The following is a 20,683-nucleotide window of genomic DNA, read 5'->3' as shown; positions in this document are numbered from 1 at the left end:
AAACGCACGCGGTGGATTTGCCGATCCCGCGGACGGACAAAGTTTAGGCAGGATTATGGATTTGGACCGGACGGGTTCTCCACGCGATCGCGTGTGTTAAGCTCCAACGGGCAAAGCACATGTGTTCGCGTGGGGAACCCCTCGAGACGTGGGGCTTGTGTTTTTTTATGCGCACAGTGACGTCATGGCTGCACGTGGGGTTGGAATCCGGCAGGAGGGGTATCCCTGCCGGATGGTACCGTCCAAGGAGGGACGAGGTACACGTGCAGCTGCATGACGTCACGGGCAGGTGCAAAGTGCGCGAGCTGTGAGTTGCCGCGCTGTGCTGCGCATGTGGAAAAAAAAAAAAAAAAAAAAACCAAACCTCACTTTCGGGTGCACAGGATTCCCGGGCAAGGGGTGGATGATCCCCTTGGCCTGGGCACAGGATAGAAACTAGTTAGGGGGAAGGGTGGGTTAGCTTAGTTAGACCGACTTCATGGGGCAGGGGTAAATCCTCATGGAGTCCGTGGAATGGATTAGTTATAGGGATTGAAGCCAGATGTAGGTTGGGGAAATAATTTTTGGGACATTTGAGGACAGTGACAGACTTGTGAGTGTGTAGAGGGGACGTAGTTTAGCTACGTAGTGTTAAAAGGAATGTGCTGTAGTTTAAGGGACGACGTGGGAGCACGAGTTAGTTAGGGGAGGTAGTTAGAAGGATGGCAGAGTTCAGCGGTGTGTGTGTTGACGAGTTGTGAGGTGAGTACATGATGAGTGAGTGAGGCCAGCGGGTCTGTGTGAAGGGAGCGAATGGGGACTGCATGGTGCGATGAGTGATTGGGAGGAGGAGTGACTCCCGCCCAAGGGACCCCGGGGTCAGTGTAGAGTGAGTTAGGGGGTTAGTTAAATTGAAAAATGGAGGTCGTTTTGTTGTTGGTGTGAATGTAGGCTCGAAACCCATTTGGAGGGGTGCAGGAGCCCTGTTGACGGGCTGGGAGCGTGGCTGCGAAAGGTGAGTATCGCTGAGTGGGTACCCCGGGCACCAGGCTAGTCGGCCGTGGTAGGCCAAGGGCCCATGGGTGGCCGGGATAGCGTAGTGGGCACGGGTGCGTCTGCTTGGTGCGGGGGCCCGGGGCGCCATTAGTCGCGTGGGCAGAGTTGTGGGCACGGGTGACCCTCGGAAAGGGGCCCGGGAAGCCAGCCTGCCACGTGTGCGTTTCAGGGGAGGTGCCATGGGGGGGCACTCCCCGGTGTTTAGGGAGCTGGTAGGCTCGGAGGCAGTGTAGTGCCCGGGGGTGCCATAGCTGGAGATTCAGCAGAGGGTCGTGCCTGCCAAAGGGAGCCACGCGTCCCAGCCATGAGACCGTGTGAGGGCACGGAGAGAAAATTGGGGGGCGAGGCCCGAAATTGTGAGGACACCAACACAGGCAACGGGAATCTGGGTTGTTAGAACCAATAGTTTAAGCGAGAGGTGCTTGTTGAAAGCCCCGGGGTAGTTTAACAGTTAATGGATAGGGTAGATTAGGAAGTGTACCCCTCCGCACCATCCATCCCCTCGTTCTCGTTGTGGGCCGCTGGACCCACTTTGGTTATAGATCGCTGAAGTCTGGGGAGGCCATTCTGAGGCTTCATTGGGCCTCGACGCATGATGCTAGCTCTCCCTTGTTCCCCTCCGGGAAGGGAACGTAGGGGTTGGGAGTTGGCTAGGTGACGAGATAGGTTAGCCGAACAAGGACGATAAAGGGGGTTAGGGGACGATTTATAGTGGGGAAGTAAAAATAAAAACAACAAAAAAATAAGTTGGGGCTAAATTTGGCTTGACAAACCAAGGGAGTGGGTATGGACAGTGACAGGCAAAGGCGATAGGTTGGGAGGGAGACCGTAGGGTAGGTCCGAGCCCGCCTTCCGAGTGGCCAGCACCACCGCACTCCCTCCACCAACCTCCACTGAACGGCGAAGGCTGGCCAGCTTCATCGGCAGCTGTTGTTTTGCTGCAAGGCCTGTGCCGGCTGGATCGGCTGCAGCTGCTGTGCTGCGAGGCCTGTACCGGCCGGATTGTCTGCAGCTGTTTTCTGCAAGGCCTGTGCCATCGGCTGGCCGTGTTTTGCTTCAAGGCCTGTGCCGGCCACTTCATCTGCTGGCTGTGTTCCTGCAAGGCCTGTGCCGGCCAGTTCATCTGCCGGCTGTGTTTGCCTGCAGCGGCCTTGTTCTGCAGGCTGTGTTTGCCTGCTCACCTTTGCCATGCCATGCCCACTGCCCCTGTTCACCAAGCCCGTTCAATTTTTGCTTTGCCCCCCCCCCCCTGTTCATTGCCATGTGTGCCAGGATCAGAAAGCAACAGTTTGCAAGCTGCGAGAACTGCCCTGTTGGCAGCTACAACACGGGCCTGCAGTGGCGGGCCGTGCACCGTGTTTGCGTCCATCCATTCATCCATCCATTCGTTGTGTTCATTGCGTGTGCCACTTGAGCTGGCACGGAGACTGCGTTTGTGCAGCCCATGCACCGTTGTGGTTCACTGCGTTCAGTTCAAAAGGGAAGGCCTTGGACTGCGTGTGAGCAGCCGGCCACGTTCCCTGTCACCTGCATTGTTTGAGTCAGAGACTGCATGCGAGCAGCCTGGCTCCCTGCTAACTGCTTTCTTTTTGCAGAGTTCATTGATCCTGGGCCATGGTTTAGTGTAAAATTTGTAAGTTAAGATGTACTGTAAATATGAGTGCGCCCCCGGCATGTCTGTCTTAGCGCCGGCAATTTTATTTAAGTCGTCCGTGTGAGTGGGTTTGTTTAGGTAGTTACTCAGCCCTCAGGTTATTTATTTTGGGGACACGAATACCATGAATGTCGCACTCAGGGATCCGTAGGTAAAATGTACTCGGGGAGAACTACACATGATGGCACACGAAAATTTGACGACTCGGGACGAGTCTGTAAAAAGGGGAGGGGGTAGTGTTGTGGTTGACGAAATTCGCAAACCACCATTCAGGTCCCGTAGGTGACATATCTCTGTAAGTATATGTGTAGTTAGCCCAAACCCGTTGTTTAGAGGGAATAAATGTCATTCATTCGGGCTGCGACCCTTTTAGATAGCCGTTTTTCTTTTACTATCTTTATTTTGGACCAACCGCCAGTACTACTACCACAACCACCACCAACCGCATCTCGACAACCACAGCCACCTTCTCCAGAACCGCCTTCACAACATCCACCTTCTCCACAACCGCTTTTACACACCAACCACCAATCACAATGTGATGCAACGCCGCATCACAACAACAGCAACGCCAACAGCCACGACCTTTACCGTCACAACTCGCCCTCGCAACCATCGCATCACCGCCATTCCCGCGCCGCTTGTGGGCACCGATACTGGACTCGTACAGGGCGCGCACCGAGCAGCGGGTGCAAAAACACCAGCCTTTCCGAGAAATCGGATCAAGAATGATTCACGCCCACTTCTGTTCCGTCCTATCAGCGAGCGTGGGGCGATTTGGCCCCGCCTCCAGGCGCGTCGGAGTATAATCGCTATATGCAGATTCGCGGATCAAGAATGATTCACGCCCACTTTTCCTCTGTCCAATGGGGAGCGTGGCTCCGCCCCCGAGCCGTTCCTGATCCAAAAATCTGCATATGATTTCTCCTGTCGCACTATAAAGCGCCGAGCGAATCAGGGCAGTTGGGAAGAGTTGAGAAGAGGAAAGAGTTGGAGAGTTGTGGCGGCGGCAAAATCAGTCGAGAGAGTGTCTGTCGGGGTCAGGAGAGGCTGGAGAAGCCAAGAATCTTTGTGGAGGTCGGCGCTCGTGTCAGAGTCGGGGAGCTGCGGAGAGGGGAGGCCGGTAACGCGGTCGAGGTCGCAGTGGAGTCGCTCGTCGCGGGACCCAAGCCAGCCAGATATCCTCCACCCCCCCGAGCATCAACAACCCCCCCTCCTGTTTCCCCCCGCGCTGAGATAGTGTGAGAAGGGGGCCCCGTTCCCACCCCATTCCAGGCAGTGCCAGCGAGGCCCGCGGAATCGGGGCGCCGCCGCCATTTTGCGGCTCATCACCAGACGGGTAGGCTCGACGCGGTCTTGGCCCCAGGCCCGTCTGCCCCCTTGTATTTGAGGGTGGCCCCTTTTTCTTTTGGCTTTGGAGTATATGTGTTGTCGGCGCCGTCTGTGAAGTAAAACTGTGTAAGTGTTGCCGTGTGCTCGCGTAGTCGGTAGTAGATCTGCATTGTGTCTCTTTTGTTGCATTTGCTTTTTGTGCAGAATTGTCGTGTTACTTTTACATTTGCTTTTGGTGCATAATTGTGGTAATTGTATATGTGTGCTTTCCGTTTGCCGCGGAATAAATGTGCTTTATGTTGAACTGTTTTTCCCGTTTCGCTTCGTCTTTTCTTTTATTGAATCTCCATCTTACTTCACGTAAAGGGTTGGTCGTGGGCTAAATACGCCCAATAATTAATCGAACCGTCGAGGTTGACGATAACACCGCTCGGTTATCCCGATAGTACGGAACGGGTCGCTTAAAGTGGCCCGTGTCCGAAGTCGACCTGCGGCGAGGTGCGATCGCCCGGTCTACCCTCCGTGTGGGTACTTAGGTAGGTCGAATTTGGCGAGCAACCCTATCCCACGCGGGGGGCCGATTGGCACGATCGTGGTGAGGCCGAAAGGCCCACCCGTGACTAGTTCCCGGCGTTAGTCCGAGAGGGTCACGACGGGATTGTCCGTCCGGTGGGCGACGTTCCGCGATTCGAGTTACGTGGCCGCTCGCACGCCGGCGGGCGCGAATCCGTAACAGTATGATGATCAGGCATTTGATGATATAAGTGAGGAAAGTGAAGAAAAAAAAACAAACTTTATCATTAAGAAATCATTGCGGCCTGTTCCAAGTTAAAGGCCAAAAAAACCCGGCGGCTTCAGACCCCAGCGAGGTAACCCAGGATGCACCTGAAGACCCCAGAGAGTGAGGTGGTCGAAGATGGAGCCTGATAAAGGATATCTATACTCATAAGAGTTTGTGTGTGTGTGTCCCTTCCATAACTCCAAAGCTATAAAAGCTAGAAGCCTGAAACTTTGCATACACGCAAAGAAAACTCCAAGGAAGTGCAGGAGTGAAAATTGTGTTTGGGTTCATTAAAACAGACGTTTTGAAGATAATTAATGGCCTTATTTAATTATATCCTTCATCAGGCAATCCCCTCAACCACCTCGCTGTCTGGAGTCTGAAGCCACTAAGTTTTTTCGCCTGCTCAACCATGCCTTGACTTGGAATAGGCCACAACAATTTCTTTATGATAAAGTTTTTCTTTTCACTTTCCTCACTCATATTAATTATCGAATGCCTGTGCATCATGGCTACAAATCGCTGGATACATCGCTTTTGTAAGTGCTATAGTTTTCAAATTAGGAGCTTGGAGTGATTTCATGGCATTATATGATATGATTTTCCACGATCGACTCTCACGGACTAATTAAAGTATGTCATCAAAATATTATTTCGGTTTTGAGGATCGGATATCGTCCAGACTAAATAATTGTCGAAATTTGTTGTGAAATCTGATAATTTAAAGAAATAACGAGTCTCATAACTAAGCCGATATATCTATTTACTTTAAGTAAGCAAGACTATGTTTCCTCCTCCTCCATACATACACACACACGAAAATGTGAAATTTCAAAAGCATTAAACTTATCTTTTTATACTGTATGGAAAATTATATTGAGTGAAGAAAAAATTTAGGAATGTGCCAGAATTAACTAGCTTTAGTGAGCAATATGATTTAATGCATTCACAGCAAGACCTCACACTCTGTCCCTCAGAGGGACTGCCCATCCATAGCATCTGCCAGATCTGTGTCTATATTTTTGGAGGTTTCGCAAGATGCTCTACAGGGAATCAAAGCAAATCTGGTGAAAAAAAACTGACGTTTTAAAAAAAAGAGGTTATAATGTATATAAAAAAACCCGAACCGATGTACCACGTGACATGCACAGACGAGCAGGCAAGGTGGTGGATTATCTGCAATGTTTATTTCATGGGTGATTGAACTTTGCGATTTCTCTGGGGTCATTCTGCATTAAGCTGCAACTCTTTTGTGGATAAAGTCATGCTTTGAACAAATTCATTTAATTTCTTTAACTGCTGTGAATGCGTGAAGACCAGCTTTAAAGTTAAAGGGTTCCTACATGATATGCAGTGACAGCCTGACCAACCGTTACATACCAACCATTTAATTGGAGTGCTTAAACCACTTGCCGAACGCCTGATAGTCAATAGCAGTACTGCGCTACGTCCTGAGCGAATCGTTTACTCACTGCAGACGCTTTTTCCCGCCACGTCATTCAGAGCGAGTGCTTTGTGCTCCGCCACCCTGAGCGAGTGCTTTGTGCTCCGTCACCCTGAGCGAGTGCTTTGTGCTCCGTCACTCTGAGTGAGTTGTGAAATAACACCCGATTTCCAATCCGCTTGCCGCATTTACGTATTTTCTAAATTACCGTGCCAATTTTTTTTTCCACCCATCACATGCAGCTGTTTATAAAGATTAATGTTTGTGAACATGTCCCTGAAATGTCTATATAAATGCAGCATCGGTGAAAACTACTCAAGGTTTCTGGGTTGTTGCCAATATCAGCCAAGCGTGCGTATGTGCATGCCTGTGTGTTTGGTTCATAAAGCTTAACACACACACACTCTCTCATCCTTGCTCTACCCCCTCCCAATACTGTGCAGGACCCTCCTCCCACACCTCTCTCACTCTCCCCTCTCTGTCTCTGGCCATGTCCAGATGGTGGTTATGTCTGGACAGCGGTTGTCTCCGGGCGTGTCCAAGCAGTAATTGACGCTCCACCGCACGTCTGCCTTCCCTTCCTCTCACTCTCTTCCCTTCCTCCTCCCACCTCTCTCTCTCTCCCTCTTTTTCTCCCTCTCCATTTCGTATACCCACCACCAGTGACGGGTGGTATTTGCAAGTGTATAATAAAATTGTTCCAAAAATGGAATATACCATCAGAGATGGGGAATCCCCCGCCATTGAAAAATAATTGAAATCAAATAAGCGGTTTTCCATTTATTACAAAAAACATTTTTTTCAAGATGGCCGCCCCAGTCGGCCATATTGGATCTGGCCACGCCCAAAATCAATAGGGTTCTTTCTTTTCAGGTGGTACATGTGTGACCCGATTTTCAAATCGATATGGTGAAAAATCATTTTTTTCAAGATAGCCGCCCGTCGGCCATCTTGGATCTGGCCACGTCCAAAATCAAATGGGTTCTTCCTTTTCAGGTGGTACATGTGTGACCCAAATCGATATGGCGAACAGTTTACGAGTTATCGCACTCATAGCTACAAATGTTGATGCCCAGGCAGCCAGTCGAACGACCGCCCCAGTCGGCCATCTTGGATCTGGCCACGACCAAAATCAATAGGGTTCTTCCTTTTCTGGTGGTACGTGACCAAAATTTCAAATCGATATGGCGAAAAAACATTTTTTTCAAGATGGCCGCCCGTCGGCCATCTTGGATCTGGCCACACGCAAAATCAATAGGATTCTTCCTTTTCAGGTGGTACATGTGTGACCCAAATTTCAAATCAATATGGTGAACAGTTTATGAGTTATCGCACCCACAGCTATGAATGTTGATGCCCGGACGGATGGACAGCCGGACGACCTGGGTGACAACAATATCCCCCTTCCGCCATGCGGCGGGGGATAAAAGACGAAAAAAATATCCACAAACCACCCTCATTAAAATATTTATTTCCTCTTATTGAGCGTTCGTTCACCTGACAGCAAAACTTCTGCGCAAAAGCCAAAATGTTTTTCAACAAATGCATATAATTCCAAACTTACTGTAAATTAGCAAAATGCCTGATTGCTGATTGAATAACGATTACCTCATGCGACGGAGTGCCTTACCAGCAGCACATAACAAAACGCTCACAAAGAATTGTTCACGGAAAATAAAACAGCACCTCGACATCAGGATTTTTCATGACCGTCTTTTGTGCAGCAAAGTCCCTCGGCTCATAGGGAGCTCGCCAAGAAGTCGATCACTTTAGAAGACCGTTAATCGGCAGAGCAGAAGATCAACATGATCCATCATTGCACCAAGGACACTTCCAGATGCTGCAAGTCATCCTTCACATAGGGGGCCATTAAGCTGGCTTTCCCATATACACAATCAGCAATTACAATAATTGCCGACAGAGCCTTTGGCTCAAATTGTGGTCACATGGGTAGTGATGCAACCTTACTATCTGCGTACAATTCGCAACAGAGAATACGCAAAAGACAAATTAGAGTCCTCGATTCTTGTGAAAATGAAAACAATCATAACTTCCTTTTTATTTTCCCCACACCCCTCCAGACACCTTTCATTCACAGACTTGTCCACATCCTCCCAATCCACACACACCCCACCCCATCCTACCCCCAAAACACTTTTAAAAAAATACATCTCAAGATTAGACATTTGCATCAATCAAATATGTTCAGCAAACCAACCACAAAATAGTCCATAATTGTGTTGACAGGTGGTGGTTTAAACAACGACTTTCCAGCACAAAGTCATTGGCCATTTGCCTTAGCTTCGTCAGGAGCCTTCCAAACAAATAAATAAATAAATAAAACAACATGACAAAGCAAAGAGCTATCGAGGCAAACAACAGTCAGGTCTTGTTCCAGATGGGAGTTGGAGATGGTCGGAGAGGAGGCAAACGTTGCACGGTGATCGTTTCCTCAGGACAATCCTCTCCTCCATACATCGACAGCAGTTGTTCAATGGCGTATTCCTCGACCTGGAACAAGAGGAGAGGAGAGAGAGAGAGAGCTACAGAACTGAGGTGACAATGAGCCACCAAGAAGGAAATGTGCAAGAGGAACAGGTCGAAGGCAAGGGAAGAAATTCAAAAATATTTGAGGGTGTTTATAGAGGAAAAAAAATTAATGGTTTTGTACAGTACATACAGGTTGTATTTGCACCTGAATGAGAGCCAGAGGTTTATGTGTCTGCCTCGTAAGAGCCGTTTCACGTTCTTTTTCCATCTCCAGGAGTGTGGCAAAGTTCACCGGAGGGTCAACCGGTGAGGTTGCGGCCCAGGGGCTGGTGGAAGGATGAGTAGTGCATCAGTCTGAGCATGAAAGGAAGTAAACCAGTAGGATCAAAAGCCCCAAGAATGATTCAGAAATCTAAAGCACTCAAATTACTGATCAATTAAGTACTCAAGCTTATGTGCCTGTATAGGTATGAGAGGGCAGTGGAAATAAACATCATTCATCCCAGACTCGGTGACGTAATGGTTGGAAGCGTCCGCTCTGAGTCAAGGAGGTTGGTAGTTCAAACCCTGGCAGAGTCACACCAAAGACTTTCAAAATGGTACATGTTGCTTCCTTGCTTGACGCTTAGCATTTTAAAACAGATAAGAGCACGGACAAACAACCAGAAGTTGGCAGCCGTTGTGAAGGGCCTAATGGCCTCCTTCTGCATTTTCCTTTCAAGGGGAACTCGTTCAAAACAAATGCCACATTTCTTCGACAAAGAAAAGAGTTGTTGATAATAAAATGATGTTCACAATTTGATATGCCTGGTGTTAGCTTAATGGTTCGGGTGGTGGGCTTGGGGTCCCTGGGTCCTGAGTTCAAATCCTGCTTGGCTGTTGAATTAATACCAGGTGGGGATGGCTCAGCCTGCCATCCTTCTGAGGTCAGTAAAATGAGTACCAGCTTTCTGGGATGATCGAGCCATTCGAGTATCCTGCATTGGAGTGGCGATCCGTCCAGGAGTGTGCGCAATAGCCCAGGAGACTGATTCAGCAGCACCAAAGCTCTGTACAGAGTATGGTCTCAATGGATTGGATTGGGGATCGACAATGTTATTGGGGCTTAAGGCAAAGAGGATGATAACATCTTACCATGTAGGTCTTGAAGGTTCTATGTTGGTTCGTTCCTCTTGTTCCTCGACCTTCACAGTCTTCCTGTTCTTTTGGGACATGCGACCCATCCCATGGGCTTTTTGAGAGCGGGCAGCAATGTGATTGTGTAAATCTTCCTGCTGCAGTTTTGTCTCCATGGCAATAACAGCCCTTAGGTCAGTGACTGCACTCGGAGGGCTGGATGGAAAATCATGACAGATTGCTTCATGTACCTAGGAATGTTCAAAACTATACACTGGTCATTGATGCTGATGCTGGAAACACTGGAAACATTGATGCTGCCAGGATTAAGCGGTGCCGAGTAAAGTGCACACACCTGTTTATCCAGGGTCTTTCTCTCCACTTATCACCTGGGGATAATGGGGAATTAATGGGTCCATCTGCTCGTTCCCCCTCATCCTTCTGCCCTTTTCTGTGATGACCCATGCAAGGCAAGGGAGCAGAGGTGACGGGAGAGGAGGAGGATGATTGCTTGGTTGCTGTGCATTGTGAGGGGATTTCATGGGGGCTCACTTCAGATCTGCAAACCATACTTGTTGAACCTGGCAGAGGAAAACTCAACATCACCATGAGAAATAAAGTCAAAATAGCACAACCTGGCTAAATAAATAAATGAGCGATAGAACTCGTGACAAAAACTGACGTGAGAAAGATGGCAACTCCAAAACACGGCAAGAAATTTCAGTATTGCTTTCAATCCTTTTAGACCCAGGCTTTTCATTGCGACTGAAAAATAAAAAAGTGGGAGGGGGAGGAAAAAAAAAGCAGAGGAGCATTTTATATCAAAAACACAATTAACATGCATTGAGAGCATAACACTGTATGCCTAGACTTTAAAGAGCACTACAAAAGTCTTATCAAAACAAAGTTGGCATCTGGCAGAATACAACGATAAGCTCTTGGGAAATGCTGGAACTGGAACACGCATGCACGCACGCACGCACACACACACCTTTGCAGTCCATTCACATTTTTGTTTCGCTTCTTGTTTTTGGGTGTTGATTGCAGGTAGGACAAAGGAGAATCTGGCAATGGCGAAATAATTGAAGAGCTAGAAGAATCGGAAAAGTTGGAGGTCATCGCTGGGGAAACTGCAAGAGCACTGCATGGATCTGGCCCCGCCAAGACGATTCGTTTTGCCATGCCAGGAATCTGTGGTAAGAGGGTGAAGGAGGAAGAAAGAAAATGGCACAAAGGAGTGAATCACTCAAAAGCAGTGGTATTAATACATTGGAATAATATTAACACAGGAGCAATGAGAATAACACATCATCATGTGTTAAAAGCAGAGTTTGGGAATATTTCCATACATGATAGGAAAAATATAGTGAAACTTTTTCCCCACTTCTCACCCACCCACTTCTTCCCCCAAATTTGTCTCACCAAAAATTGTGGCTCATGAAAAAACTAAACAGAAGGTAACAGGTTAATATCCTAACAAAGTGGCAGAAGGAAACAGGCAGGAATGAAAATAGTAAGAAGGAAAAGGGGGAAGGGGTTAGCAAGAGTAGAATCACTCCAGAAAGTATGGGAGAAACCATAAGGTGGTGATGGGTAGAAATCTTGAAATAGTGGATCGTAAAAGCATGAGTCGACAGAGAGCCAGTTCAGCAGACAAGAGAAAAGTGGAATGAATGAGTCAAAGTAAGCATCAAGTTTTGACTGAAGGGGCTGTCACACCTTGACGTTTTAGCCAGCGTATGGCAAGGTCTCAAAATGTATGTTAAACACTGGCATACGCTGAACTATTGATGTTTTTTTTTAATTTTTGGGGGTATAATAACATGTTGGACGTATGCGTAACGTGTTAGTAACGTACACAAAACGTTTTAATCACATATAGATAACTTATACCAACGAATGCTGAGCGTGTTGTCAGCGTTTACAACCTATGCCCAACGATAGTCTAACATGCATAGCGTGCGGCAGCGTATCGCCGATGATCACGTGGCATAGGCTATTAATAGGCTGCGGCTCAACGATTCAAATCATAACCGCACTAGACATCGAAGTGTGAAGCCGCTGTCACACCTTGACGTTTTAGCCAGTGTATGCCGACGTATGAAAAATTTGCCGAACCAAGCTGGCACACGTCGAATACGTTATGGGTAAGTTTTGTATACGTTAAGAGCACACTGACATACGTCGTAGTTTTCTGGCATACGTCGTCATATGCCGAGAAATTTTCAGCATGTTGAAAATTTCTCGACGTACTTGACGTATGACACACGTTCCGCATACGCCAGCATAAGTTGTGGGTACGTTACGCGATCGTTGACACACGTTACTTGTACATTACTCATAAGTCGAAACACATCGAGGTAATGGTTAGCGTCAGTGTTTCAGACTCCCTGTTTTTTTTTTTTTCTTTTTTTTCTTTTCTTCGGTATGACAGTGATGTTGACACTTCGATTTCTAGTGCGGTTATGATTTAAATTGTTGAGCGGCAGCCTATTAATTATATTATATTATAACCGCACTAGAAATCGAAGTGTCAACATCACCGTCATACAGAAGAAAAAAACAAAAATAAAAAACCGGGGAGTCTGGAACACTGACGCTAACCATTACCTTGACGAGTTTCGACTTATGAGAAACTTACAAGTAACGTGTGTGGACGTGTGTCAACGATCACGTAACGTGCCTACAACACGTTACTCATAGGTTAGAAATAAGTTTCGGGTACGCTAACCATTACCTCAACGTGTTTCGACTTATGAGTAACTTACAAGTAACGTGTGTCAACGATCGCGTAACGTGCCTACAACTTATGGCCAGCGTTATGCGGAACGTGAGAGTCATACACTGGCATATGTCGGAAAATTTCAAGCATGGAAAATTTGTCTAACACCTCGGCGTACTATGACGTATGCCAGCGTACAAAGACATATGCCAGCGTACTACGAAAAAAAGCCAGCGTACTACGACGTATGCCAGCGTGCTCTTAACGTATACAAACTTACCCATAATGTATTCGACGTGTGCCAGCGTTTTAGCCAAATATTGCATACGTCAGGCATATGCTGGCTAAATCGTCAAGGTGTGACAGGGCCTTTACGGAAGGTAACAAAGTGAAGGATTCTCGGGAAATTAATATTACCTGGGGAGGACTGGTGTTAGGAAGGTGGAGTGAGACCAGAAGAGTGGCAGTGGAGAACTGAAAGACCACCAATCTGTCGCCAGTGCGCGAGAATCCAAATTTAGGACTCGGCCTCCTACCCAAGGATCAGCCTCCCTTCGAGACCAGGTTGGAGATATGGTCTGCCAAGACAGGTTATGGCTGACAGTGAGGTGTAAGATTGTCAGAGACTGCACTCCACCCATGGGGTTGCCCAAATAGGCAAGTTGGGGAACTCACCAACCAATCTTTTTGGTGAGATAGAACGAGGGCATGGCACTTCCTTGCATTGAAACACATGTTCCATGTAGTTGACAAGTGCTCTTCTTTTTTTCTTTTCTTTTATCTATGTCTGCAGACTGGAGCCAATCAGATGTGTGATAAACTCTTCGACGCAGAATGGGAGTCACAAGCAAAATGGAACAGGATTTTCCAAAGAAACATTTCATCGGACCGTGAAAAGCATATTTTCCCCCACAAACCATAACTTTCCCAGCAAACTACTGGGACACTATGGCCCTTCGTCCAAATGTGGGAAACATATCCCTGTAATCGAATAGTCTTCCACCTTACTTTCCACTCTTTAAATGCAGTGTCCCCCGATTAACTTCCTTTCACCTTCCCACCTCCCACCCCCCCCCCCCCACCAACCACCACCACCCCTTTGAATACACATGTATATATGCAGAATACTACAAATATGATAAATACAGTTGACTCACCTATATTCCCATCCACTGTCCACACACCTTGCATGTGCAAACAGCATGCTATTTGGTTAATAACAAAGCTAAAGTCATACTAAAAGCAAAAAAAACTGCAACAACCCTTTGGCACAGTCTATCAAGATCCTATCAGATTCTTGTTTCAAATCTGGACATAATTTGCATAGGATTATGGTTTATAGATTAACTTTTTTACACCACGTCCCACTCACCATGTTGCGATAGAATACCGACAACTCTTCTAGTATCTCGTCGTCAAATGTTTCAAATAATCTAAGCAAAAAAATAAAAGAAACAAAACATGCAAATACATTAATACTCTCGAACCACTTGCATTACCATCCAATCTCCGCGAATCATTCACAATACCCATCCTTCCACATCACACTTCATCCATCCTTACCCAAGTTGGATGAGAGACATGAGGTTCTTACAAATGAACTCTCGAACAGCAGATGTCAGCAGGTCAGCTCCGTACAACAGTGACAGGCGAAGCAGAGTGTAACAGTTATTTAGGGTCACTGTTGTCGCAAACATAGCAAAGCAAACAAAAAATTCCAATTTGGTCTTGCATTATGCCATTCAGTACAATACAACGCTGCATATCAATTCAAACTTTAATTAAGAGTTAATCAGGAGGTTCACGCAAAGACCCTTGTGAATGGAATGGACGTGTGCAGAAAAGCTCAAATCAGACTCACACTCAGCCACCAAGGCCCTTTGACAAGCATCTTTTAGGTCAAAGGCCATCAGCTGATCTGAAGCAGCCAGGAGTTCACAAAGTAGATCAACCGAATCATTGCCTAGGAACACAGAGAAATATGCCCGTAATGGCATGTCTTCACATATATCTAATATTCTAATGGAATACTAATTTTTGTAAAGGTGCTAACAAAGGGCCGACACTCAGAATACCATCCGCACCTCAATTCCAATGGCGGTTAATGTACGGTGATCAGCTTTCAGTTGATAAAATGTTTCTTTTTTTGTTTATTTTTATTTTTCTAACAGGAGAAAGTTTCATGTTAGAGCAAAGTAGATCTGACAGTGGGACAAACAACAAGGGAATGAGAATGAGCATGAAAAGAGGACAGTGAGGAGAGGAAACACAAATTACAAGGAAGATGGTTATGTAAGAAAAGATTATTGGGGGTAATAAAGATTATGGGTCAGAATTGGGGATGACACAAAGTGGTGGTGCCTGCTTGAAGTCCTGGAGGGAAGACTGAGCCAGAAAAGCCTCTGAAAGGTGGTTCCATAAACGAGAGGAGCAAGGTATGAAAGAGTTGATGTGTGCAGTCAGTCTGGATTTTGGAAGTTTAACCAGGAGAGTGTAACTGGAAGAATGCATTACAGCCTCCTGCAGTTGCTGGAGTGGGTTAGAAGACTGAGAGAGCAATGTTGGAGAAGAGGTGGTGAAAACATCCCCCCCAAAAAAGGACATGGATACAATTAGCATGTCTTTGCATAAAATACAGCTGAAACAAAGTGTAATCCATATTAATATTTCGGCACACCCCTTTCTTTGTTCCACCATCAGATTTTTGTTACTGCATGAAATGAAACAAGATTTGGCACATATACTAATGATATTATTGTCTTCCTTAAGAGGCCCCTCAAAATTTGTTTAGATGCATTTTCACAAACTCCAACGGATCCATTCAAATTCGGTACGATTATGGATTTTGGTCCAACTTAGGTCATTGGCTATAAATTTTTTCCATAACACTTCCGATATTCGAAAAAAAAATTCGATAAATCGATATCCCTTATGGGATTTTCCATTCAAATTCACTCAAGTTTAAGGCCTACGGGGGATGCAAATTTCCACTTTGCCCCGGGTGCTGTTTACCTCCGCTACGCCAAGCTGTTAGGGTTAGGGTTAGGGTTTGGGTTAGTGTTAGGGTTAGGTACCCTAACACTAACAGCTAACCCTAACCCTAACCGCTATTCAGGAAATTTGCAAGAAAGCCCGGGCAACACCGGGCTTTATTGCTAGCCCGAGCAACGCCGGGTATTACTACTAGTATTTCTATAATTCCTTGTTTACTGGCAAGTGTTTCGGCAAACAACTTATCACAATTATTCTCACCAAAAATGTTGGTGAGTCATGTTTTGGTTGGTAATGTTACCATTTGTCCATCCCAAGGAAAATTTGTGAAACATCCTATTTTAATCACACTTTCTCAGGAGATAGGTCTTATTTTGCTTTCATAATAACAACAACCTGACTACAAGATTTCATTACAGGAATAAATCTGCACTGCTACCAAATATAACACCAAAAAATGTTTCCACACTTGTAAATACAGTTAAGTAGACGTCCGAGTTTGAATCTTCAAATAGATTGTTGCCTGAACAACATATGAAGCTCAATACAATACTGTATTGAGTTTTCTTTAAGTTTGAAGAACTGGAAAGTTCACAAGTACACTGTGCTTGCAAGTGATGAAACAAGCTTCACATTCTAGAATCTAGAGGTACATACACTGAACAAGTTTTGAAAGAGTATGACATGAGGTCTATCGTAAACACATGCAGAGATGTCCTTTCATCATCATGTACTCCTGACATCATGAATGTATGACTATCTTCATGTATGTTCATATATACAAATTACAATGCATGTCATTATTCAGAATCTCTTGCGCAGAACCTGAAGAATGCAGCCATTTTTAGCTCACCTGAACTTTAGTCAAGTGAGCTTACGTGATCGAGCAGTGTCCATAAGTGAGTGAGTGAGTCATTATCGCTTGAACCAAACACACGATTTTGATGAAACTTGGCCACAACATTCATATCCGATGTCGAATGAAGGTGTATTCCCCGCATCAAAATCTGCGCTCATTAAAGGGATCCACGGGGGGGGGGTTGATCCCCCCCCCCAAAAAAATAGGTATTTGCTCGCTTCTCCAAAACTACACACACAATTTAGATGAAACTTGAACACAACATTCATCACTAATGATGGACAAAAGTTTATCGATCACACCAAAATCTGCACTCATTAAGGGGTTTCTGAAGAAGAGGGGGGAAGGGGATTGAACCCCCCCCAAATAGGTATTCGCTGTCTCCTCCGAAACTACACACAATTTCAATAAAATTTGACCACAACCTTCATCACAAGTGATGTACCAAAATTTATCGACCGCATCAAAATCTGTGCTCATTAAGGGGTCTACGGGAGGATTTTGACCCCCCCAAAATAGGTATTTGCTCTCTTCTCTAAAACTATACAAACGATTTCAATGAAAGTTGACCGCAACATTCATCACCCATGATGTACTAAAGTTTGTTCACGGCATTAAAAAATTCAGGGTCTAAGGGGGTCTGTGGGAGGTTTGAGTGACTGTTGCTCCTGATCCAGGTGAGCTTCATGACTGGCGATCCTCTTTTTAATTCATGTATCTGGCTTGAGAAAACGTAAACAACAAGGGCACTCTTCAGTGTTGCGATGTCGCCAGATATGCCTCTGCCCACATTATCATACATACTTGCGCCAAGCTTGATTTAAATCCCTGAACCAAGATTCAGAATATTAAATAACTTTGGCTGCCAGACCATGTGTCCAATCAGGTTGAAATTTAAAACATATATTCCCTGTGACGAGATCATAATTTTGACGTTTCACGTTGATTGATAAAGCGGTTCAAGAGAAAGAATTTTTAAAAGATTTTCGCTCAATCCAATATGGCTGCAGGACATGTGACTGATTAATTATTTATGAACACCGTGGTATCCCCAAGGACTGGGGAACATGTGGGTGAAGTTTCTCCTCGATCTGTCGATATATTCTGGAGAAGAGGATTTTTAAAGGTTTATTCTTCAAAAAATCATAGCTGCCAAACCATGTGACCTATGATGTCATAGGTGGAGAACTATTTGTTCCTCATGGATAAGCAATCATGCCTGTAAAGTTTTGCTTTGATCTGTTCAGCCATTTCGGAGAAGATTTTTATGTTAAAAACGATATGGCTGCCAAACCACCTGATCGATGACGTCATCAATTTACCCCCCCCCCCCCATAAAATTTAGCCGGAAATGGCCATCAAAAATTTTCATACCCATCGGATAAAGCATTTGAGGTATGCAATTATGATGTCATAGCAAAGCCACCTATGACATCATCAAAAAAATCACTTACTTCCCGGAGGGAGTACTTTACATGTGCCAAGTTTCAATTTTTTCCATGGAGCGATTTCGGGGATAGAGGTCCAAAGTTTTTCCTTTTTCCCAACATGGCTGCCACACCACATGACCTATGACATCATAAAAAAACATTCTACATGAGTACTCGCACCTATGGTGAAAATTTTGTGTGAATCGGATAAGCAGTTGCAGAGAAAACAAAGAAAATTAGCACGGACGGACGTATGGACGGAAGTACAACCCAAAAAGATAATGCCTCCGGCGACTTCGTCAGCAGAGGCATAAAAAAGCACATCATATACTATTCTTCTTTCACGAGAACAAATGTATTGTTGCTGATTCGCGCCCGCCGGCGTGCGAACGGCCACGTAACTCGAATCGCGGCACGTCGCCAGAGATGCCAACTTTTGGAAATCAGAATTAGGGAGGATTTTCAACCGACACCAAATAATGTGCGCGAAGCGCACATCTCGAGCGCGGAGCGCTCGACCCTTGCGGCGGGGTCCAGGGCCCGCCTTAGGGCCCTGGAAGCTCTGGGGTTCTAGACGCTCTCTAGTGCCCTCTGAGCCCTATTTTGGAGCATTTAACATGTTAAGAATTCCCACTTTTTGAACAAAAAAAGGGGAAAATTGTGCACTTTTTAATGTTACATGTATGTTAATATTAGTAAGTTAGGGGACAATCAAAGATTAACAAAAAGCACAAAAGAAGCAATATTTTTCTTACCTTACTGGCTGGTACTACTGCTGCTTGCTTTTTCCATGGCAGCTTTGCTGAGTGACAGCTGTGTGGCTCTTTTAGCCCTTCTGATTATGTCTTTGCTGTATTCTCTCTGGGTAGCAAGGGGTGTTATGAGCTAGTTTTTCAATTAAGAGAGCTTCCAGGGTTTTGACACTCAAATTGGGACGAAATTCAGTATGATTCTTCCGTACAAGACTGAGTGCCCGCTCACATGATGCGTTCGAATGAGGAATGACCAAGATTCCCTTCATCACTTTGCTCAAATTAGGATACTTCTTGGCACCAGTGCAGGGATCTGTGAGCTGTGAAATCCGATGCCACTGCTCATCCACTCTCACTGTCTCGGTAGCAATTGTAGCTATGGAGGCGTCTGCCTGGTAGTGAGCGAATTCACTCTCAAGACTGTCTATGTCACTATCACCGCCACTGAACAGACAGGGGAATTTCTTGATGAAAAACTCCACACAGTCAAACCCCACTTCTTGGTGTAGCTTAACATCCAGCACCTGAGCATGCTTGGCTAATTCATCATCTAGCGGCCAGGTTTTGAAGATGTAATTGCAGGCTTTCACATAATATGAGCGAACTGCACTGAAGAAACCTTGGATGTCTGACTCACTCAGAGTGAAGGTGGATTTCTTGAGACTCCCTTATATACAGTTTGGCATCGTTCCCAATCATGAGGTCCTCATCATTCTTCTGATGATTTCTGTCAGAGAAGGGTACATTTACCAGAGCAACCGATGACACCGATGGTTTCAAAAACCATACGAAGATATCTTTCAGAAGACCATTCAATTCTCCGTGCAGGAGATGAATACAGGGTTCGCCTCTTTGGAGCAGAAGATTCCCCTTCTCAAAAAGCTTGTTAGCATATCGAAGGAAGAAACAATAGAGTTTTGTTTGTGGAGACAAGAACATCCTGTTGACACGTTTTTCTCTAGATTCCTGCACAGTGTTTGAGGAAGATGCGCTTTCAGTTGTAGAACTCGTAGTACACTTAGCCGCAGGGCGATCACACTTGCGTTTACTGCCAGCAGAAGAGGTCAGACTCGTAGTACCAGATCCAATTTTACGTTTGAGGAGAGAGCTTGAGGTAGGTGCAGCCAAGGAAGAAGACCTCTGATTCGAAGGTTTTGCTGAGCTTCTATCAAGTGATTTGGCAAAAGCAGAACTTAACTTGGGTCCTTCTTTGCCTGTAGATGGGACTATCACAGTCTTTCTCGACTCTGAAGGGATCTGCTTTGTAGATGAACGTGATGAAGGGCCGGTGATGCTACCTGCTCTCAGCATTGGTTTTGGTGCTGTCCCTGCTGTCTTCTTCGCAGCAGATACTGCAGTGGTAGTGGTGAATGCTGCTCCACGAGTGCTTGATCCTGCAGTGCCAGTACTGGCAGTAGATACAGTGCCGTCCTTCTTGCTCGTTGTTAGAGTCTTGGCTACAGTTGGTTGCATTTTTCTTCGTACTTCTTCTTTGAAGAAGAGGCGAAGTGGCTCCCACTGTTCAATCAGCCTGTCTAGGCACTGACCAAGGGACAGCCACCTTGTTGCGACATGCTTCAGAATCTTGTGTGTCGGGGCATCACAGAGTTCTTGCAGTGCTTTCACTCCTTTGACGCGTTTACTACTTTTGTCCAAGTAGTAGTAAATATCGATGAGAAAGTCATCTAATTCAATGGGTAAGGCCTGAGCCACCTTCTTGGCCGTATTGTGCATCATATGGCAAGGGCATCCCATGATGTAGCACTCCGGATTTTGTTTGTGGATATAAGCAGCGACTCCTTTGTGCTTGCCCACCATGACAGAGGCATTATCAGCACAAAAGGAAACACAATTTCCCCACGGAATTTTCCTGTCACTGAACTCATGATCAAGCAGTTTGAAAATGTTTTCTCCAGTGGAATCTTGTTTGCACGCAGGCAAACTTAGCAAACCTTGCTTCACAATCCCAGCACTGTTGTCATAGTACGAAATCAGGACAGGATATAGCTGGGCCTCACCACTGTCATTGCTACCGTCTGGAGCTAGGCTAAATGGAGCTAGTCTAGCAATATCGGCA

At 45.8% G+C, this 20,683-nt stretch overlaps 1 protein-coding gene across 5 annotated transcripts in view; it reads right to left on the bottom strand.

The window, feature by feature from the left end:
• Positions 1 to 7,700: 7,700 nt before the first annotated feature.
• Positions 7,701 to 20,683, bottom strand: part of IBTK (inhibitor of Bruton tyrosine kinase) — a 76,694-nt gene continuing 63,711 nt past the window's right edge. For 2 of the 5 annotated variants that reach the window (XM_085855876.1, XM_085855879.1), the window contains 9 exons: positions 14,436 to 14,537; positions 14,138 to 14,255; positions 13,947 to 14,007; positions 10,844 to 11,043; positions 10,535 to 10,617; positions 10,208 to 10,433; positions 9,871 to 10,068; positions 8,927 to 9,062; positions 7,701 to 8,757 (listed from right to left, as the gene is read on the bottom strand). In XM_085855876.1, the coding sequence (XP_085712002.1) occupies positions 8,629 to 8,757; positions 8,927 to 9,062; positions 9,871 to 10,068; positions 10,208 to 10,433; positions 10,535 to 10,617; positions 10,844 to 11,043; positions 13,947 to 14,007; positions 14,138 to 14,255; positions 14,436 to 14,537 (1,253 nt within the window). In that variant the 3' untranslated portion in view covers positions 7,701 to 8,628. Of the gene's footprint in view, positions 8,758 to 8,926; positions 9,091 to 9,870; positions 10,069 to 10,207; positions 10,434 to 10,534; positions 10,618 to 10,843; positions 11,044 to 12,991; positions 13,153 to 13,946; positions 14,008 to 14,137; positions 14,256 to 14,435; positions 14,538 to 20,683 lie in introns of those variants that run through there. The other 3 variants (XM_085855877.1, XM_085855878.1, XR_015051482.1) reach the window with 3 other exon arrangements.

The sequence above is a fragment of the Eptatretus burgeri genome, chromosome 15 (genome assembly GCF_056783735.1).
Source record: "Eptatretus burgeri isolate ZD-2024b chromosome 15, Ebu_testis_v1, whole genome shotgun sequence".
NCBI classification, from domain to species: Eukaryota; Metazoa; Chordata; class Myxini; order Myxiniformes; family Myxinidae; genus Eptatretus; species Eptatretus burgeri.
The sequence above is the reverse complement of the archived record's forward strand: the minus strand, read 5'-3'. Positions and strand labels throughout refer to the sequence as shown.